The 21,994-nt window shown below is 43.2% G+C and overlaps 1 protein-coding gene across 1 annotated transcript in view; it reads right to left on the reverse strand.

Moving 5' to 3' along the window:
• The window catches only part of LOC126471076 (uncharacterized), a 483,768-nt gene that overhangs the window by 277,551 nt on the left and 184,223 nt on the right, over window positions 1–21,994 (reverse strand). The window contains exon 3 of the mRNA XM_050099148.1: window positions 10,150–10,212. Coding sequence (XP_049955105.1) covers window positions 10,150–10,210 — 61 coding nt within the window. The 5' untranslated portion in view covers window positions 10,211–10,212. The remainder of the gene's footprint in view (window positions 1–10,149; window positions 10,213–21,994) is intronic.

Consider the following 21,994-nt stretch of genomic DNA (forward strand, 5'->3'; position numbering starts at 1 on the left):
GTTATTTAAGGAAACAGGAAGTGTTCAGCCACATGTGAAACGTCAACCACGACCTGCAACAAATGATGTTGCCCAAGTAGGTGTTTTAGCTGCTGTCGCGGCTAATCTGCACATCTGTAGCAGACAAATTGCGCGAGAATCGGGAATCTCAAAAACGTCGGTGTTGAGAATGTTACATCAACATCGATTGAACCCTTACCATATTTCTGTGCACCAGGAATTGCATGGCAACGACTTTGAACGTCGTGTACAGTTCTGCCACTGGGCACAAGAGAAATTACTGGACGATGACTGATTTTTTGCACGCGTTCTATTTAGCGACGAAGCGTCATTCACCAACAGCGGTAAGGTAAACCGGCATAATATGCACTATTGGGCAACGGAAAATCCACGATGGCTCCGACAAGTGGAAAATCAGCGACCTTGGCGGGTTAATGTATGGTGTGGCATTATGGGAGGAAGGATAATTGGCACCCATTTTATCGATGTCAATCTAAATGGTGCAATGTATGCTGATTTCCTACGTAATGTTCTACCGATCTTACTATAAGATGTTTCACTGCATGACAGAATTGCGATGTACTTCCAACATGATGGATGTCCGGCAGAAAGCTCGCGTGCGATTGAAGCGGTATTGAATAGCATATTTCATGACAGGTGGATTGGTCGTCCAAGCACGTTCACCGGATCTGACGTCCCCGGATTTCTTTCTGTGGGGAAAGTTGAAGGATATTTGCTATCGTGATCCACCGACAACGCCTGACAACATGCGTCAGCGCATTGTCATTGCATGTGCGAACACTACGGAAGGCGAACTACTCGCTGTTGAGAGGAATGTCGTTACACGTATTGCCAAATGCATTGAGGTTGACGGACATCATTTTGATCATTTATTGCATTAATGTGGTATTTACAGGTAATCACGCTGTAACAGCATGAGTTTTCCGAAATGATAAGTTCACAAAGGTAAATCACATTGGAACAACCGAAATAAAATTTTCAAACATACCTATATTTTGTATTTTAATTTAAAAAACCTACGCCGGCCGAAGTGGCCGTGCGGTTAAAGGCGCTGCAGTCTGGAACCACAAGACCGCTACGGTCGCAGGTTCGAATCCTGCCTCGGGCATGGATGTTTGTGATGTCCTTAGGTTAGTTAGGTTTAACTAGTTCTAAGTTCTAGGAGACTAATGACCTCCGCAGTTGAGTCCCATAGTGCTCAGAGCCATTTGAACCATTTTAAAAAACCTACCTGTTACCAACTGTTCGTCTAAAATTGTGAACCATATGTTTGTGACTATTACAGCGCCATCTATCACAAAGCGAAAAAATTGGTCCTAGTAAGACATTCATATTTTTTAAGTACTACTCGAATATGTAATAAAAAATGGGGGTTCCTATTTTAAAAAAACGCAGTTGATATCCGTTTGACCTATGACAGTTCCATCTAGCGGGCCAACCATCGCGCCATCTGGTTTCCCCCTTCAAGCTAGACAAGTTTCGTTCTTGGTAGTTTTTTCGTTTGACGCTTATTTCGTGAGATATTTGGCCCGGTCACGATCAATGGACCACCCTGTATAAGCTTGCCAAAATGTCAGTCGCCACCGAGATCAGGTTTAGCATACATTTACATGTCAAACCGTAAAGTACTTAAGTATAAGTCTATATTCAGGACAGATAGCATCGCCTTTCAATGAAGAGTGCCATGGCGTGTGTGCAATTTGTATATGAACAGACATCTTATTTTTAATATTGCAGAGCGTGAAAATGGTGTCCTGACTTGAATAATTTTGTAGATTTTGTTACGTCTACATTGTTATATAGGCAATTACATTGCATTATAGCTCTACCTTGTGCAGCATCAACCAAAAACAAATCAACCATTCAAGTGGCTGAGGTTCGCATAAAATCGAATCATATGTCAGACTCGAGCTACGTACTCACCAGGCAGATCGTACGAGGAGTTACGAGCTATAATCATAAAGTTGTAATATCACTTCGAAAAAAAAAAGATAATGATTTTTTTTGTCCACAGTCATATAAATTGGACTCGCCGCGCCACAGTACAGCAGCACGCCACTTGAGGAGAAAAACAGATTGCGCAGCCCATTGATAGAGTATTCCACAGTAATTATTTTGTTTCTGAAGGGTAGCAACGTGGAAACAATCCATGCTGACTCGGCGGAAGGATGCGGCAACAATCCACTATCATATCACACAGTAGTTGGGTGGTCAAGTAAGTCTCAATGACGGAGAACCATCTCTATGTGACTATGTCTAAGTGATCATTCTATGTGAAGCATGTGGATTCATCAGTGTCGAGAAAGCCGGAGACCCAAACATCATCGGGCACGAAGATGGATTGGATTGTTTGGGGGAAGAGACCAAACAGCGAGGTCATCGGTCTCATCGGATTAGGGAAGGATGGGGAAGGAAGTCGGCCGTGCCCTTTCAAAGGAACTAACCCAGTATTTGCCTGGAGCGATTTAGGGAAATCACGGAAAACCTAAATCAGGATGGCCGGACGCGTGATTGAACCGTCGTCCTCCCGAATGCGAGTCCAGTGTGCCCAAGAAGATGCTGAGTGGTATTTGGGACTGTCATGGTGTAGTGTTAATAGATTATGCCCATAAGGAACAAATCGTCACTTGAGTGCACTACCGAACTCTTCTGACGAGGTTATGGGTTGCTGTCAAGACGAAACGTCGGGGAAAGCTGTCCCAGAGGGTGTTTTTGATAATGCCCCATTTCATTCTGCTCACACGTGGTACTTCTTTGAACTATCAAAATAAGATTCACTCCCCGCATTCCTCTGACATGGTAGCCAATGCCATCTTATTCTTTCGTTGAGTGAAGAAACTTCTGCGTAGCAGACGTTTCCAAAATGATGACAAGGTGATTTTCGAGATGGAAAGTTAGGACATCCAAAATTCAGACGTATACAACCAGTGTCTCCTGCAAGTCACCAATCGTTGGGAAAAATTTGTCGCATTGTGAGATGAGTATGCAGAGTAGGATTAAGACCATCACCACGTTTCGTGGTGGCAGCTAGATTGTTTCGAGGTGGTAATCAAAACTTCATGACTATCCTTCGCTAGCACTCCCCTGCAGTACATCTATTCTCATGAAATTTGCTGTTAACGGTTCATTGTAGGTTGAGGGTAATACTATACTAGAATCTAAAATTACCTGCACTTCCCTCTAGTGAATCTAACTTTGATACAGAAAGATGTGGAACACTCAGCTATAAATCCCTTTGATAATCTGCCTATTGAAATCAGCAGCTGTCTTCAAACGTAGATTAAAGCTGTTTCTTATTAACTCCTATACCACAGGGAAATTCCGGAGTGGAAGAAATTAGTCAATTACCAATCTGTAAACGGCCCGCTTTTAGCAACATAAATATACTAGCTGAGTATCCGGCGTTGCGCGGACATATATTTATTCCAATCTTCTATTAGTTCATCTTGTCCTTCCCCCTCTCTCCATCTACTTCTCTCCCGCCTGGAAGAGGTTCTTAGGCTCTTTACCACATCCCAATAGGCGAATACCAGGCGGGTTCCCATGTTCCACCTCAGATACACGTTACGCAAACATTTATAAATCTTTCTCACGGTTCCACACAGAAGGCACTGTTAGTGAAGCTTTACTATCAGGATAGAGAATCCTCTACTGCAGCTTTGCTATTCTGTGGCCATAAGAAAATGATTCGGACGGGTAAAGGTCCTGTGACAAATGTCGCTGTGAAGAAGATGATAACCAAGTTCGAAGCCACGGATTGTTTAGACTTTAGACGATGGGCACCGTTGCGGGCGACCAGACACGAATGCTACTGCTTCTCGGGCAGTTTAGGAAGAAGTGGCGACTTTAGCCGATTCATCTCCGCATGGTGAAGTCACAGCTCGTGAAGTCGCACGTCATACCGGCATTCCACATACTACTGTTTGGAGAGCACTAAGGCGTACCCTCCAGTGCTATCCGTACAAAATCCAACGTCACCATAAACAGCTAGCAACCGATTTTGTAAAGCAGAGAGCGTTTGCGGCGTGGGTACTTCAAAAAATATGAGAAGATGACGATTGGTTGTCTAACATGTTGTGGACCGACGAAGCCCATTTCACACTCCGACACTGTCGACACCCACAACCGCAGAATTTGAGCTATCGAGTATCTTAGAACTGTCGTGGAACTCCTACTGTATGACGAGAAAATCACGGTGTGTTGTGGATTTTCCACATCAGTCGTCATTGGACCATTTTTCTTCGAGGAAACACAGAGTGCTGTTTTTGGAACTATCAGAGTGATGTTTGCGAGGTACGCCGATATGTTACAGAATCGCAGCATCGCTAGCCTGGTTGATAAAGATCTGCTGGAAGGTACGACTTTCATGAAGCGTGGCGCTCCACCTAATATTACTATACGTGTGAAAGATCTCTTGCGCACAACGTTCGGTGAGGATCGCATGCTGAGTCGCCACTTCCGTCATGCTAGGCCTCTTAGATTCCAGACGTCAATCTGCATAATTATTGGTTGTAGGGCTACCTGACAAGTCTACCGCAAACGTCCGACCCCATTAGCGATGATGAAGGACAATATCCGATGGCAATTTGTCACCACACCCACTGATATGCTGTATACTGCTGTTCACAACATTGCCCGTCGACTACAGTTATTGTTGATGAATGATGGTCGATATGCTGAGCATTTGTAATAAAGTGTTCTTTCCTAAAAATCAAATATTATGCTAATTATTGTTTTGGTATCATATGAAGCGCCATCTGTTGATCATTTTGTGCACCTTTTTTGGTTTCAATAAAACCCCATGTCATTTTAAGCGTGTGTATCAATTTTTATCTTCCTACCTACATTATTTCCTAAGAACTGAAGTTTCAAATGTTAACGGACTTTTGGGTCACCCTGCACTTTAACACGTGCAGGACTTACACAGTCGTGTTTCCCAAAACATAAGCTGCCGTGTTGTCGTACACTCTTCCCTTATTCGTCATCGAAGCGCAAATGTGGAATTTCAGTAAACTGATTAAAACAAAGAGGAATGGAACAGCTCCTGGCAAATATCTTTAGTACGCCATACCTGTGGTTTATGATACTGGACTACTGCAGTATGGATACATTAACTTTATGTAGCACGTTCACATGTTTAAGTGTACGTACTGCTCTATTCCGCTGTTCTTTAATCACTTCACTGAACTTCATATTTGCAGTTGTGTCGTTTCATCAGTAGCTCGTGCTTCTATGGGTTTTAGATCCGATAACTTTCAATCGATATTGCACTCAAATGCAGAGCTTTAAGACATATGGTCTTGACGGTTGGTATAACTGACGTATCTACTAATTTTGAAATAGTTTCTATTAGGTTTTGGCGATCCGCGCTGTGGTGCCTCCCTTGTCAGAGTCAGGCTGAATCCGACAGCGGCGGTGTTTCAGCCTGACAACTCATAGATAACAGTAGCTACAACCAATGATGTGACATGATTGCTTACAGATGTGTCTGTGACCATCCGGATAGTTTTATCCGTCCGTTTACTACCAACCTACCGCTAATGATTCAGAAACCATACGAAGATAATGAATACACTTCCATCCGCTACGTTCTTGGTAACAAACAAGTGCATTAGGCTGCCGACACCAGAAGACAAATTGTGATTCTCGGATATATACAGGAAGCGAGAAGATCACAGTTAATAAGGAAATGGAGCATTTGTAAGTGTAAAAGGAGAATACAAGTTGTCATTCTACTGCCACTAATATCTCATGTTTGCCTGAAAGTTAAGCATACTCCAGAAATGATAGCGTTTTTCTTCAACAGGATGTAACAAGAGTTAAGGAAGACGCTTAAACTAGATCACAAGAGACATGGCATACATCAGTGTTCAAAATGTGTGAACAGCCTAGTCCTCACATTGAAGATTAGTTTTCTTAAAGCAACAATACTGGGAAAACTATGTTGAGAAGCAGTCATTAATCACCAGGTTTGTTAGATTTAAACTATTAATTGATTCCGTCATTAACAGGTTAGATAGAACAAAACGTTCATCTTCCGATAGCTGCAGTATATTAATAAGACTAATCATCTGTTGCATGTTTTTGAGTGTTGCAGTGGAAAGATTTGAAACATAAATGAAGGTTATGGTTGAATACGTTGTAAACTTTCGAGAAAACTGCATTAATCTACACTCATTTCCGTCAAAGCTGTTGGCTGCGATACGTGGACGACACTTTTGTCACTAGAGGGCATGGAGAAGCAGAGCTACATAAGTTCTATCAGCATATCAATAGCCTGAAAAGAGCATTCAGTTTATGTTAGAACAAGAAATCAACGGTGTGATGCTGATCCTCGACGTGGAGGTCTGCAGAACTACCAAAGACAATCGGCGACCCAATGATCAGCGAAACCCAACTATACAGGATAGCCAGCCTGTATGACAATATTTATAGTTTCATACAAATTTTTATTTCAAATTTTTCAATTGAGTCTTTCAAGCAGTCTCCCAGCATAACTTCACTGTGGATTATGTGCCAAGCCAACCAATTATTCAGGACAGAAGCAGCTCATTCCGTTAAAAGCTGCTGACAGGTTACGATTTTCAGCCCTCTTCTGCATAAAGTAAATACCCACACCATCGTGTTGAGCCAGTGGGAGACGTGAGAAAGGAATCATGATTGGCGGCATCTTGGTGAGCAGACTAGTGTTGTCTCTCTTGCGACCCACACTTCCAAGAGAGCAGACGGCTCGCCTCCGTCTTTGTCCTCCAGGACCAGCCACCAGCGGGACCTGACGTGAATTACCTTCTCTCTCTCTTCCTATTCCTAGATTTCACGATCACATAGACTGGAAACTACTCTGCCTCCACCCTTTGTGCGCCCATCTGTTTCGCATACTATCGGAATACATTCCACATTCGCTTTATTTCTCCCTTTTATTTCAATCCACTTCCCTTCCAGTGCCCACCTCTCTTATACTTGACACAGGCAACCCCTGAATTCTGCACGACCTGTACACAACCCATACCAGATGGTAACTACACGCCTAATACTGCTCACAAGGGAACCTCCCCATCGCACCCCCCTCAGATTTAGTTATAAGTTGGCACAGTGGATACGCCTTGAAAAACTGAACACAGATCAATCGAGAAAACAGGAAGAAGTTGTGTGGAACTATGAAAAAAATAAGCAAAATATACAAACTGAATAGTCCATGCGAAGATAAGCAACTCAAGGGTTAGGCGAGGCCAGGAGCGCCGTGGTCCCGTGGTTAGCGTGTGCAGCTGCGGAACGAGAGGTACTTGGTTCAAGTCTTCGTTCGAGCGTAATATTTTATTTTTTATTTTCAGACAATTATCAAAATTCAGACACTCACACATAATCAAATTCGCTCTCCAAAATTCCAGGACGTGTTCAGATTTGCTTGGACATATGCAGGATTTGACGGTCTGCACACGGAAAAATTTGAAAACGTTAAAAACATGTTTTCACAGAGCACAGGGAAAATTGTGCGACTGTGAAACTGTTGGATTCATTTGTTGCAGTTTATGTGACAAACTCTTATGTTTTCATCACTTTTTTGGGAGTAAGTCTAACATCCACAAGAAAACCTAAATCGTGCAATGTAGAAAAATCTTTTTACCCATTCGCCAAGTGTACAAGTTGGGTGGGTCGACAACATATTCCTGTCATGTGACGCACATGCCCTCACCAGTGTCGTATAGAATATATCAGACGTGTTTTCCTGTGGAGGAATCGGTTGACCTATGACCTTGCGATCAAATGTTTTCGGTTCCCATTGGAGAGGCACGTCGTTTCGTCTACTAATCGCACGGGTTTGCGGTGCGGTCGCAAAACACAGACACTAAACTTATTACAGTGAACAGAGACGTCAATGAACGAATGGACAGATCATAATTTTGCGAAAATACAGAAAAATTTTTCGCTTGAGGGGAGACTTGAACCAAGGACCTCTCGTTTCGCAGCTGCACACGCTAACCACGGGACCACGGCGCTCTTTCCTTCAGACTATGTTGCCACCTATCTGCGCATGGACTACTCATTTTGTATATTTTGCTCATTTTTTCATAGCTCCACACAACTTCTTCCTGTTTTCTCGATTGATCTGTGTTCAGTTTTTCAAGGCCTATCCACTGTGCCAACTTATAACTAAATCTGAGGGGGGTGCGATGGAGAGGTTCCCTTGTCAGAAGTGTTCTGTCCTACACATGCTAACTGGCTGAGCCCACGGCATGGATGGTGCAAACAATATCAAACATGAAGTGAAACACCTACATAGCACCTTGTATTGTATGGAACTGGGGACCTAGAAACGGCGGAGAGGCGTCGTCCCTGCCGTAGTCCACAGTGGTACACAACCCCACAACAGGCCACAGCAGTCCTCTCACCCTCCCACACCGAACCCAGAGTTATTGTGCGGTTCGGCCCCCCACTGCACCCCCCTGAGAACGTCTCACACCAGACGAGTGTAACCCCAATATTTGCGTGGTAGAGTAATTATGGTGTACGCGTACGTGGAGAAAGTGTTTGCGCAGCAATCGCCGACATAGTGTAACTGAGGCGGAATAAGGGGAATCAGCCCGCATTCGCCGAGGCCGATGGAAAACCGCCTTATAAACCATCCACAGGCTGGCCGGCTCACCGGACCTCGACACTAATCCGCCGGGCGGATTCGTGCCGGGAACCGGCACGCCTTCCCGCCGGGAAAGCAGTGCGTTAGACCGCACGGCTAACCTGGCGGGCCGAATAGCACCTTACTTGTCAACAGATACGAAAGCGAAACATTAAGAAGAGCTACAGAATATAACATGAAGAAAGAGGGAGCAACTGAAATAAAAGAACAGCAGCCCGTGCTGGAAATTCACAGGAAATCCTGTTTTAGAGACCCATGGCACCCATAGTTCTGATTGTTAAATATCGCTACCTTCGTCAAGAGTTCATATTGTGCTTAACCTCTACTACACCAAGTTAGGATGCAAATACAAAGCAATAATAGGCTGTTGATTGCACCTCTAAATTGGTGGTGCAATATTTCTGAAAACTTGTAAAAACATTAGGTGCTGACATTACATTTTGTAACATAGCATCAGATTGAATTGTCAACAGCCTTTGTGTTTTTAGGTAACACTGTAAGACTTATAGAACAGCTTAAATGTGGAAATACTTAATTTGAGGGTGCAATATGTCTTACACCAAGAGTAGGCTGAAATAATAACATTATTCCAGTAATTCAGACAGTCTATTTGTTTGAGTGTTTGCCTCCTTAGCAAAGTATTTTAGGTAGAATGTATTTTCTGCTGAGTGAGTATGTGTGTGTGAGCGTGTGTGGAAAATAATAATGCGATAAGTGACATGAACAGTACACTTTTTGTTTTGCTGACGTATTTCTGCAGACATTTTAAACTTGGAAAGAATATTGTGACTCTCGAAAAGCAACATAGAACAATTTAGATAAGGAAAATAATTAATTTAAGGCTCAATTGTGCCTTACACTATGTATCGTACACAGATCGAACTTTGCACGGTTGTTAGTGCAATGTGTGGTGCATGGACGCTTCACCACAGGCATGGATGTTTTCTGCCCAGAGACTGCCCAAGTGGATAGCGCCATTTCACCACTGTTCACCAGAACAGTATCCCACTCAGCGTATCAGACGGCACTAACGGGGTCATTTTCGACCCTGTGTGCCGAACCCGGGGTATTTTGCAATGCTATAGATACTGCACCTCCAGGGGCAGCTATGCAGCTGGGGCAATCACTCACTAGAAGGCAGCGCGCCACAGACCGGGCACAAGGCGAAGATTTCATTGACCACACTCACGGACAATGGCCTTGTACCATTGGCAACAGAGGGCCACCACAGGAGTAGCGGTCACCACCACGCTACCTACCTACGAGCTATAACGGATTGCTTCTTCAACGAGTAATGCTGTTACACTACTTGCATTTCACTCAAGGATCCTAAGTGAGTTATTGGTGATTGTACTGCTGACAACGCTTGATTAGTGAGTAGTTTTTGAAGTGAATAGTGTCAAAAACCTGTGTGATTTGAAGGCTCCTGTAAATGACTTGTTGCTACAGCTGAATTAAATTAAAGACATGATAGTTTTGAAAGTATAACTTACATTTGCACGTGGTGAGCACTACCAGCAGCGTCCACACCGAATTGATGTTACCCATGGCCATATCTGTAACAAAACCATGCACATTATTTTTCGAGCAGAAAGATATAAATCTGTTTACCCTACGTAGATAAAAGGGAACGACACATTGTTTTCTCCAAATGCAACACTAACTGTATTAATTTAGTTCACGTTAAAGCTAATACTTTCATTCACAGGAGGTTATGACCGCTATTACGAGCCATCTTAAAATTTCAATTGTTTGGTTGCAGTAGCAAAAACAGTTATGTAACTTCACTCTGCATCTTCGACTGAGGCAGTTGACCGTGGAAATATTTCTGTTGGTCCTTAACACTAGCAGCGCAAGGAATATGATACACATCTCACCGCCTCCGAGACACAAATGTAGCCTTACTGTATATCTGTAGTTCGACTAACCTATGCTCCGCAGAAATCTTACTGTCTTATTTCCTTAATGACGGTATCTTCCATGTGATGCAGGTAGCTAGATCGGACAAGTAAGCCCTGTTCAAAGCACTAGCAACTGGTTGGTCTAGCCAAATGATGTAAAATGTGGGGCGTTTATTAACTCTGCGAAATTGTGAAGACTAACAAAGATTGGAAGCTATTTTTTAGTTTTGACTTCAGTCACTTGGTTTTCCCTATTCAAAAGCTCTCATTAAGGAAAGATAAAAAATGGTTCAAATGGCTCTGAGCACTATGGGACTTACCATCTGTGGTCATCAGTCCCCTAGAACTCACAACGACTTAAACCTAACTAACCTAAGGACATCACACACATCCATGCCCGAGGCAGGATTCGAACCTGCGACCGCAGCAGTCGCGCGGGTGCGAACTGAGCGCCTAGAACCGCGAGACCACCGCGGCCGGCGGAAAGATAAAATTTGTCCCATTTGGAGAGGGTAAACTATAACACTACACTTATAAACTAATGGCCCTTAAAATTGCTACACCATGAAGATGACGTGCTACAGACGCGAAATTTAACCGACAGGAAGAAGATGCTGTTGCGCTCTCTCTCTAACACTCAAGGCCACACGCCTCGCGCAGCGGCTACGTCACACTCTTGGTCACGTGACTTACACAGCAGCATAAGGCAAAGTCACACAGCCATGAAATAAAACCCACCCACCTCCCCAGGGGTCGTAACCCCTGCAACCCACAGAAGAGAAAGATGCTTCAGTAGCTGATAAGAAATTTTTTGGGAGATGAGGATCTTTATTAGGAATGATAATATACAGTAATGTCACCTTGTACTTTAATATAACTTGCTAAAACACCATCAATCTTGGCCCAAACATTGATTCTTTCATTGGCATTAACACGTCTTCTGTTCCTTGTATACAATGAAAATGGTTTATCAGTATGTACAACAGCTGTTCCATAGTTCCTATCACCTTGTACACCATGGCTGTGTGACTTTGCCTTATGCTGCTGTGTAAGTCACGTGACCAAGAGTGTGACGTAGCCGCTGCGCGAGGCGTGTGGCCTTGAGTGTTCAGAGAGAGAGCGCAACACGGTGCCTAGTATTACTAGCACCGTGTTGCTGGAAAATCAAACTGCTGGTTGCGCAATCGGGACTGATATGGCGCGCTGGCGCTGTGCGCGCATGGTGGGGGACAGGAAGTACATCCTGTTCTGAGGCAGCAGCATGCTCATTCGACTCGAAGCAGCCGCACGGAGCACACAGCCATGCCGTACAGGAGGAGAATGTATAGAAGAAGGAGCAGACTACCAGTGTACAAGACAGTGGACACTTTCAGTTTTGTTCCTAATAATGAGGAAAGTTTCCAACCGATTCCTCATACACAAACAGCAGTTGACCTGCGTTGCCTGGTGAAACGTTGCTGTGATGCCTTGTATTAGGAGGAGAAATGCGTACCATCACGTTTCCGACTTTTATAAAGATCGAATTGTAGCCTATCGCGATTGCGGTTTATCGTATCGCGACATTGCTGCTCGCGTTGGTCTAGATCCAATGACTGTTGGCAAAATATGGAATCGATGGGTTCAGGAGGGTAACACGGAACGCCGTGCTGGATCCCAAAGGCCTCGTATCACTAGCAGTCGAGATGACAAGCATCTTATCCCCTTGGCTGTAACGGATCGTGCAGCCACGTCTCGATCCCTGAGTCAGCAGATGGTGACGTTTGCAAGACAACAACCATCTGCACGAACAGTTCGACGACGTTTGCAGCAGCATGGCTGCGGTTACCCTTGACGCTACATCACAGACAGGACGCCTGCGATGGTGTACTCAATGACGAACCTGGGTGCACGAATGGAAAAACGTTATTTCTTCGGATGAATCCAGGCTCTGTTTACAGCATCATGATGCTCGCATCCGTGTTTGGCGACATGGCGGTGAACGCACATTGGAAGCGCGTATTCATCATCGCCATACTGGCGTATCACCCGGCGTGATGGTATGTGGTGCCATTGGTTACACGTCTCCGTCACCTCTTGTTCGCATTGACGGCACTTTGAACAGTGGACGTTACATTTCAGATGTGTTACGACCCGTGGCTCTACGTTTCATGCGATCCCTGCGAAACCCTACATTTCAGCAGCATAATGCACGTCCGCATGTTGCAGGTCCTGTGCGGGCCTTTATGGATACAGAAAATGTTCGACTGCTGTCCTGGCCAGCACATTCTCCAGATCTCTCACCAACTGAAAACGTCTGGTCAATGGCGGTCGAGCAATTGGCTCGTCACAATACACCAGTCACTACTCTTGATGAACTGTAGTATCGTGCTGAAGCTGCATTGGCAGCTGTACCTGTACACGCCATCCAAGCTCTGTTTGACTCAATGCCCAGGCGTATCAAGGCCGTTATTACGGCCAGAGGTGGTTGTTATGGGTACTGATTTCTCAGAATCTATGAACCCAAATTGCGTGAAAATGTAATCACATGTCAGTTCTAGTATAATATATTTGTCCAATGAATACGCGTTAACATCTGCATTTCTTCTTGGTGTAGCAATTTTAATGGCCAATAGTGTATTTAGTTATGGTTTATGCTCACAAAGGCAACACAAATAGTAGGGAGTTGCAGTTGTGGCTTACTTTATGTCACGAACCTTCCGACAAGCTCACTGTACAATTACAAGTAATTCTTCTGCAACTAACAAACAGAAGGCTTGTTAGAGAAGAAATGATCGGAGCGAAGCAGACTATGTGCGACGAAGGTCAGAAAACAACATATCGATAATGACTGTAAAATAGATAGAAGTCTCTTTCGTTATCGGTGGGCACTCGCGAGATGTTTTATTGACCTATTCACTGTGCGGCCCAGTGGGCCGTAATGCTACTAGAAAGAACCAACGCGTTGCGTAGCTGGAGAGAAATAAAATGAAGAGTCTGCCTCCGGAACTGAGTGGCCAATGTAGATGGCTGCCATGCGGACAGCCCGGATTCGATTCCCGGTATTGCCAAATATTTTTCCTTGGTGAGAACATTGAAATGGGATCCACTCAGCCTCATGATCCTAATGGAGGATCTACCTGAATGAGAAGTAGCAGCTCCAATGTCTGTAAGGCCTACAACGACGGAGAGAGTGGTGTGCTGATCCCACGTCCCTCCACATCACATGCAGATCACGGACGCCACTGGCTGAGAATTACACGGCGGTCTGTCGGTTCCGATTGGCGCGTCCGTAGCTTGTAAGACTCGTTCCCAAACAGAGCTTTGCCATAAGTTTCACTATTCGTGGCTGCGGGAAGCGTTCCCTTCCTTATTCTACTCTGTGCTGTGCTGGGCAGCTGTAGGATGCTCTATTGGTTGTTCTCATCAGTCACGTAGGTGCGCGATACGATGGTCCAAGTAGTCCAGTCAAGGAATATGATTTCAATATCGAAACATGTTAGCGCCTCTTTATGGTCATATAGCGCATAATTTTTTTCGTGCACGGATAAGGAAAGATCAGTTCTTTTGTTAATTCGTCGACCCAGGAGATTATGGGTCTTCGTGATATGAATTCTGCAACTCTAGCAGTTACCACTAGAACAAGAAAATTGTTTGTTAAAACTTGATTCACGCTGATGTTTCCCACTTCTACCGTCGACGTGAGATATCTAGAGCAGTCATTGTTCTGTCTCCGATGTAAAGCTCGGGCCTTGATCAGGTGCGTACTTGGTTCTCAATCACACGAAAAATTCAGGACGGAATCTCTACTGAAATCATTGTCAATGAGGAGTTAAATTCAGAATGCCTTAAATTGATTTTTCATGTATCTAGATGCGCTTCGGGAAACATAACGAGAATGATAGTGGATGAAACCTGGTGATTTTAACAATAGCGAGATAATTTGGAGGAGATAAGAAACAACCTCATCTTAAAATATTATAACTTACTAGATGTATAATATTATTTCTACCGCAAACTAAGCTCTCTCTTGTATCATATCCTCCAAAAAAGACGTCTACCAGTACCCTCATTGCACATCTGACACATTTACCTCCTCCTGTCGTTCCCACCGTCTACAGACAATCCTGAACCTTTAAGCTCAATATTATGGAAACGGCAAATTCCAAAACTGAGCATTCCGTACAGATCTACGACAAATAAAAACTAAATATAATGTTTAATTATCGATTTCGTTTTATGAACCCTGTCAACTTTAGATACAAAAAGCATCAACTGTAAAATTTTCAATGTCCTGTGTAGAACAGACTTGTCTAATATTTCCTGGTAAACTTCGAATTAAGGTTTCGGAAAATAAAATAAATGGACCATAAAAACCATGAAAACAGACACATACTCTGAACTCTTTTCTGTCGGATAGCCATTGGAATAAGTGTAGACCGTATAACGAGTAGAATAAGAAGTAGAAACGATCAACTGGCATTCGCGATTCCAGTCCACTGTCTGAGAACACATAACGTGATTTGTTGTTTCAGATAATGTTCTTTCATTGTTCTAACAGCTTACCACTTACGTTACAGCACCACTTTAATCAGTTTCTTGGTCCCTGGTTTATCTACTGCACGTTTTTCATCCAGTCTACGAATCGTGCTGCTAGTGCCGTAACTGATAGATGTCAGGCTAAACCAAAATTTCTTTCATAGCTTTCCGTTTAGATTTTATCATTCGCCCAAAACATAGAAACTCCATACCTGTCAATATTTTAGAATTTTCCGTCCATGTTGGGTTTTTTACCTCACAGATTTTTCTATTTAGACACTTCATCACTCACTAGTGAACGAGGTGTTTGAAATTTTACCGATGTCTTATGGTTAATATGATGAAAGTGATGAGTAGTAATAATCATTATTCTCTCAGCAGCATTCATCAGTAGCCATACGTCTATTTCGATAGCTGTAGCTAAGGAACTTTTAATTCAGGCACGGAGGTTAGTTCCTTTCTTTCCAGGAGGTCACACTACAACACGTTATTGAAATTTCTTGCAGCCTGTAAAACAGCTCAAGCGGTAACGACTCCCTGAGATAGCAAAAATCTTAGTCATGCTTAAAACTCTCACCCCATTCATTCCTGAATATCATATTAAGCTGATGAATGGTTTATGACAAAATTCCTAATGTATTATGTTTGTGCACAAGTTCGTAGCGTGTTTGGTTTGCATGTTGGTTTCAGGTTGCTATGGGCTTATTTACCGATTGTCATTTTTCATCTGTAGTTCACTGTTGCTATTTGAGTTTATATATTGCCATTTTGTCGCTTGGAGAGAGCGAGTGGAGTGCCAAATCGAGAAATCGGAACATTTACGATATATTCTTCCGTTTCAGTTCAACATAGGGGTGACAGCAGCGGGGTCAGTCGGAAACATTTGCGCCGTGTATGAGCATAATTCGACTGGCTACAGCACGGCAAGAAAACGGTTCGGAGGATCGTTTTGTCATTAGTGATTCTCCACGTTCAGGAAGACCTATGGGGTTTGATGACGATCGTTTAAACGCATCAGTTCACAATGATCCACGTCAGTGTGATCGAGAACTGCCAAATGTGATGAAACACGGTCGTTCCACCATCGTGCGGCATTTGAATGCAATGGGGAAGGTTCAAAAATCGGGTGTATGGATACCGTATTCTCTAAGCGAAAACAAAAAAAATCCGCGGGTGGCTACACTATGTGATCAAAAGTATTCGGACACCTGGCTGAAAATGACTTACAAGTTCGTGGCGCCCTCCATCGGCAATGCTGAAATTCATTGTGGTTTTAGCCCACCCTTAGCCTTGATGACAGCTTCCACTCTCGCAAGCATACGTTCAGTCAAGTGCTGGAAGGTTTCTTGGGGAATGGCAGCCCATTCTTCTTATATATTCAGTGCAAATGGCATTATGCACAAGAAACTCGAGTTGGAATATTTCATCTCTCGGTGTCGTATTGAAATATTTTATGTCTCCGAGACTCACCTCCACCCCACCCCAATCATCATATCGATTACTTATGAGATCACCACATTAGTTGTAGCATACCGCAGCCCCAGCGGACGTTTGAAGAGGATGATTGGCAAGCACCTTAAACCATTATCCGAGGTTGCCGTTGTGTGATGATCTTAGTGCCAAACACTACTTGTGGAACTCGAGGTGTAACAACCCATGGGGGGCAGGGGGTTCGCCTTTACCAATTGGAGAAAGTGTGGAAGCGATGAAATTTGGCCCAAAGTGCCCCACCCACATTCCGTCGAATCCAGCTCACAATTCAAATGTTTTGGATACAGCGGTGTTAAAGAACTTGCGGCCGGATCTCCGTCCACAAACACTAAATGATTTGACATCTGACCACCATCCTGTATTGGTGTAATATTAGGGGCTCGCTTCCACCTGCCTACCACGTCATCAACTCTAATCCACTGAGAGGAATATGAGCGGTGGCTTAATAATAATGGTAACCCTACCGAAGATGTCTCTAAAACTGAACAGATAGATGATGCCATCTCTACTCTCTACAGCAAAATCCGACGTGCTTCCCAACGGGTCTCCGTCGCAGTGGAACGACATCCACCATCGAACGGCACCTATTCACCACTGTTGCAAGAGCTGAAAGCCTTGAACTACGGGAAGGTAAGGTAGCTGCCATTGAGCTTCGGTCACGTGATCACTGGAACTGGTCTGCAATCTCCGAAACCCTAAATCACTTACAAGAGTGCTTCAGAGTCCAACAGGCCTTGTCTATGACCCACTGGGAAAAGAAGAAGTTCTTGTTTCCACCTTTGAGGCTCAAAACACACTAGGCGAGTTGGGGAATGATCCGGATGCCGAACAGGTTTGTCAGAGAACTCAAGAAATTAGAGAAGCTGACCATCGTACTGACCCAGACCTTACAACGCCTGCAGAAATCCATAATATCATGAGACACTTGTGTTCTCAGTCAGCCCGTGGGCCAGACGGACTCACCTTAAGCATATCCCATGGAAACATCTTGTGCACATCACGGGGATATATAACGGTTGTATAAGGATTGGCAGACCCTTGGAACTTCACATGTCACGCTCCGCATAAATTTAAATTCGTCACGACCTGTCCACCTCTTTCATTTCGTGTCGCGATGTTGATAGGCCTTCATTTCAGCTCCACAACAAGTGGTATTCACATGAAATTAAGAGTAACATACCGTTCATAATCCCAGGCCGTTTAATATTGCTACGTAGCTAATCGGCAGTATGCAGTGCTACACCCTTCACAGTGGTTTATATCGTATACAGGGTGTCACGGGATGAATTGTCAACATTCAGTCATATGACAGGAATAATCTTTCGGAGCCAAAAAGTCTAATAAACATGGGTGGTAAAGTGCGTACCTTAAGAGCTATAAGCAATTCATCTTCGGTAGTGTGAAACACATCTCTTATACTAAACAAGTGCTCATAGCTCTTATGTTATGCATTGTAGAGCCCATGTTTACTAGACTTTTTTGCTTCGAGTAAGTGTTTCTGTCCTATCCCTAGATATTGACCACTCTTCCTGTGACCTACCGTGTATGTAGATGTAGCTGTTGTGTAAAGTTGATTTGGTGCTATAATTTTCACAAATGTTAGTGTAAATGACTGCCGTATATCCATATTATCATTACATTTCATTTTACGTAAAAGCTACTCACAAATTCTCTAATGAATAGAAATTAGAATTAACAAATCATTTACATTTATTTATTTGGCGTCTTTTGCTACCTACATGTACGAGAGGTAGGTTAATTCATGAAAAGTGAAGATTAATTTCATTCGTCGTCTTTTTGTGCAAATAAAAATTAATAGAGCCTATGCAGTCTTTTAACTGTATGCAGCTGTTAGTGATAAACTTCACAAGTGAATAAATGAACTGTGAAGCTATTCTGCTACGTCTAGTTGCCTAAATTAATTTCCAAAGGATGTCTGTTTCTGTATGACACACATTAACTATTAAAAATGATAGGTCACAGTATCATCCCAGCTTCAACTGTAACATCTTTTCTTTTAATTTTGAACAGCTCTGAGCAGATTCGAGAGAGTGGGTATGTTCTTGTAAGTCTGTGGGCCTTCCAGCAGAAAGCGGACATGGGCTTTATTTTATCTGTAATTTTATTTGTAGTTCTTGAGCCACAAATAAAGCGAAAACTTTAAAATTAGAATTTTTAATGTGACATCAGTTGGAGATAGTTGTGGGTTGAATCTGTAAGTCGACCTAGGAAGCGCGCACCATCTCTCAGATGCGCATACAAAGCATTGATATGAAATGCAGTTTTGGCCACACATACAATTTTAGCATGTTACAGTTGTTATTCGTGGATTCTGTTTACCAGTAAAGTACTGTACATGCTGCTGGTGATTCAGCACATGTATTGTGATTTTCTCTCGGTGCATATTAAGTGCACTGTTGCTTCTATGTAGATCGGTTGACGTTGCCCATTATGGAAACCTACTTGAAGATCATCCTGAAAAGTGCGGCCTATACCAGCAGTATAATGTATCCATTTATAGAGAAAGTAATAATACAAGTTCAGAAACGCAATTACAAGAGAACTTAATGGACTAGCTACCATGTTCGTCCGATCTGAACCTTGCTGAGCGTTTATGAACGATGTGACCGACTCCTTAAGTTTGCCATCGTGCAGCCGAAGAAAACAATGTGGATCAACATTTAACAGATCGTCGACGCCGAGGTCATTAGAAACGGAGTACAATCTGGGCTTGGGGAAGAATACAAAAGGCAATTAAGATAACTGGCCATTTCCTTTTCAGAGGGACATTCATGGCCTTTGCCAGCAGTATATGGAAATAACGGAAAATCTGCATCAGGATGGCTACACGGGAATTCAAACCGCAATCTTCCCGAGTGCAAGTCGAGTGTCTTACCAGTGCGTTACCTCGCTTACTCTTTAGTCTTAGTGTAATCGTGTGTAATGCATTTTGCAAGGCGCTTCTTGTTTTTATCGTTACAAGGCTAGCCGGATATCATCATCATCATCATCATCATCATCATCATCATCATCATCGTTAATCATAGAATAGGTCTTAAACCTCCGCCATCCAACATCGTTTCGGTCTTTCCACTTAACGTTTCATATGAGCTCTGTAGTCCGTAATTGTAATGGTAATCTGCCGTCTTCTTCCGCTTAAAAAAAAATGGCTCTGAGCACTATGGGACTTAACATCTATGGTCATCAGTCCCCTAGAACTACTTAAACCTAACTAACCTAAGGACATCACACAATACCCAGTCATCACGAGGCAGAGAAAATCCCTGACCCCGCCGGGAATCGAACCCGAGAACCCGGGCGTGGGAAGCGAGAACGCTACCGCACGACCACGAGCTGCGGGCTCTTCCGCTTCAGATGAGCCAACAATATTTCTCCGTAATTCGTTGTTACGTCATCAAGTATGGTTATAGGAAGTTGTCTGGTATCTTCGATTCTTTGCCGGTGAAATCCTGTTCCACCTTACACTTTTAACGCTCCCTCGGAATCTCATTTCAAACATTTGTATTTTTTATATCTTCTTTTTCGTGAACGGTTAGGTATCAGTTCTACAGATCAATAAGCTCACCGACTAGCGAGATCAATGAGGGTAAGTAAGTTCAAAAATGGCTCTGAGCACTACGGGACTTAACATCTATGGTCATCAGTCCCCTAGAACTTAGAACTACTTAAACCTAACTAACCTAAGGACATCACACAACACCCAGTCATTACGAGGCAGAGAAAATCCGTGACGCCGCCAGGAATCGAACCCGGGAACCCGGGCGCGGCAACGCTACCGCACGACCACGAGCTGCGGACTAAATAAGTTCAGTGCGAGATTAAGTTGTTATAGATGCTCATTCTAGGATGGTGATACGTCTTGTGCAAGCATATTCCTGTGGTGTGTAACGTTAAGGGGAAAAACACACTTTCAGTTAGACTTTCGTGTTATTGGTAAACTGAATCGAGTTTCTTTTTGTCAGTCAAAAGAAGCGACAACGTACTGAAAGGCCATGCAGCTTCCAAATGATTAAAGGATGCCAATAAAATGACAATTTGCAAACATTTTGTAGGGACTTGCGGGCTCCGGGTGGTTTGCGTGCAGAGGTGACGGGTTTCCGCTGTTTATGCGGCTGGCTGGCTTTGCGAGCAGTCGCGCCGTTGCTTTGCCCAGAAGGTCATCGCCACAATCTTGCATACACTTAAGCCTGTCACCGGGCAGTCCGCTCAGCACGTTGCGTGCATATGTCTAAATTCGTCAGAACGAGCAACAAAAGAAGCTGTCCATCTTGTGGACAAGAATAACTATAACTCTTGCTCTGAAACTTTATTGACCAGACATTTTTCTTCTACACCTTCTTGATCTACAACAGAAAGGAGTGTCAAATGTTTTTTATTCCAGTCTTGGATCACAATCTCAATTCCTTAGACGATGACCGGTTTCAGTCCGTAATGACCTTCCTCATATCTACAATATACAAATATATTCCCCTAGTGAGCGGTGTGTCTTTCAACATAAATTGCAAAACGTATCACAATATACTGTCATACAACCAGGGAAATGTACAGATAAAATACGGTAAAACGTACCTTTTTTACACCATGTCCTAAAGTGCTAAGGCCATATTGGCATCGTCAAAACATATAAATATAATCAGCACAGCATCTTCATATAGATCTAAAATAAGGTGTAGAATAGGCCACATCGTCCACACAATGATTATTGCAACTGGCTACTGAGGTAACAGTAGCTACCAGAAATCCGTTTGCCTACATCCTCCCTAGATGTCGCTACTGTGGGCTTAGATGAAGTCATCATTTAACGCAACAAACATAGTCTGATAAAAACACATTATATAAAATACATGTAGCAGACCTTTAAAATTGATAACTATCATGGAAACAAATTGCGATACATTAAAAGACAAATACAGTTACCCATATAAAATTATTAAAAGGAAATATATGAAGAGAATAGGTCCGACCCTTTTCATGGTGAATTTATGGTCAACAATTAATATAAGTAATACATTGCCTGTAGCAACCTATAAATTGCCTATGAAAGATAAACAGGCAATTTATAGGTTGCTACAGGCAATGTATTACGTATATTAATTGACACAATTTCACTTCGGCTGGACGCGACATTGCATTTGGTCTCTATACAGCCAGAACTTCAAGGCGAATCTGTATAAAATTGAGACATTTTGCCCACACGAATCGTAGTTTCCGGTGTTCTTCTACCTTTGAGTACGTTTCCAGTTGCCGCGTCATTTCACTCTCATACTGTGATGCACGTGATCCGTACCGCAGCAGAATTGTCTGCAGGAAACGCGGAACATGTACTCTCTTCTGACGTAGCGCTACTGTTGTTTCTGCACGGGTCTTACTATGGAACGACATGTGTAACTTATTTTTTGAAGTCCCCTTG

The sequence above is a fragment of the Schistocerca serialis genome, chromosome 3, assembly GCF_023864345.2.
Source record: "Schistocerca serialis cubense isolate TAMUIC-IGC-003099 chromosome 3, iqSchSeri2.2, whole genome shotgun sequence".
NCBI lineage: Eukaryota > Metazoa > Arthropoda > Insecta > Orthoptera > Acrididae > Schistocerca > Schistocerca serialis.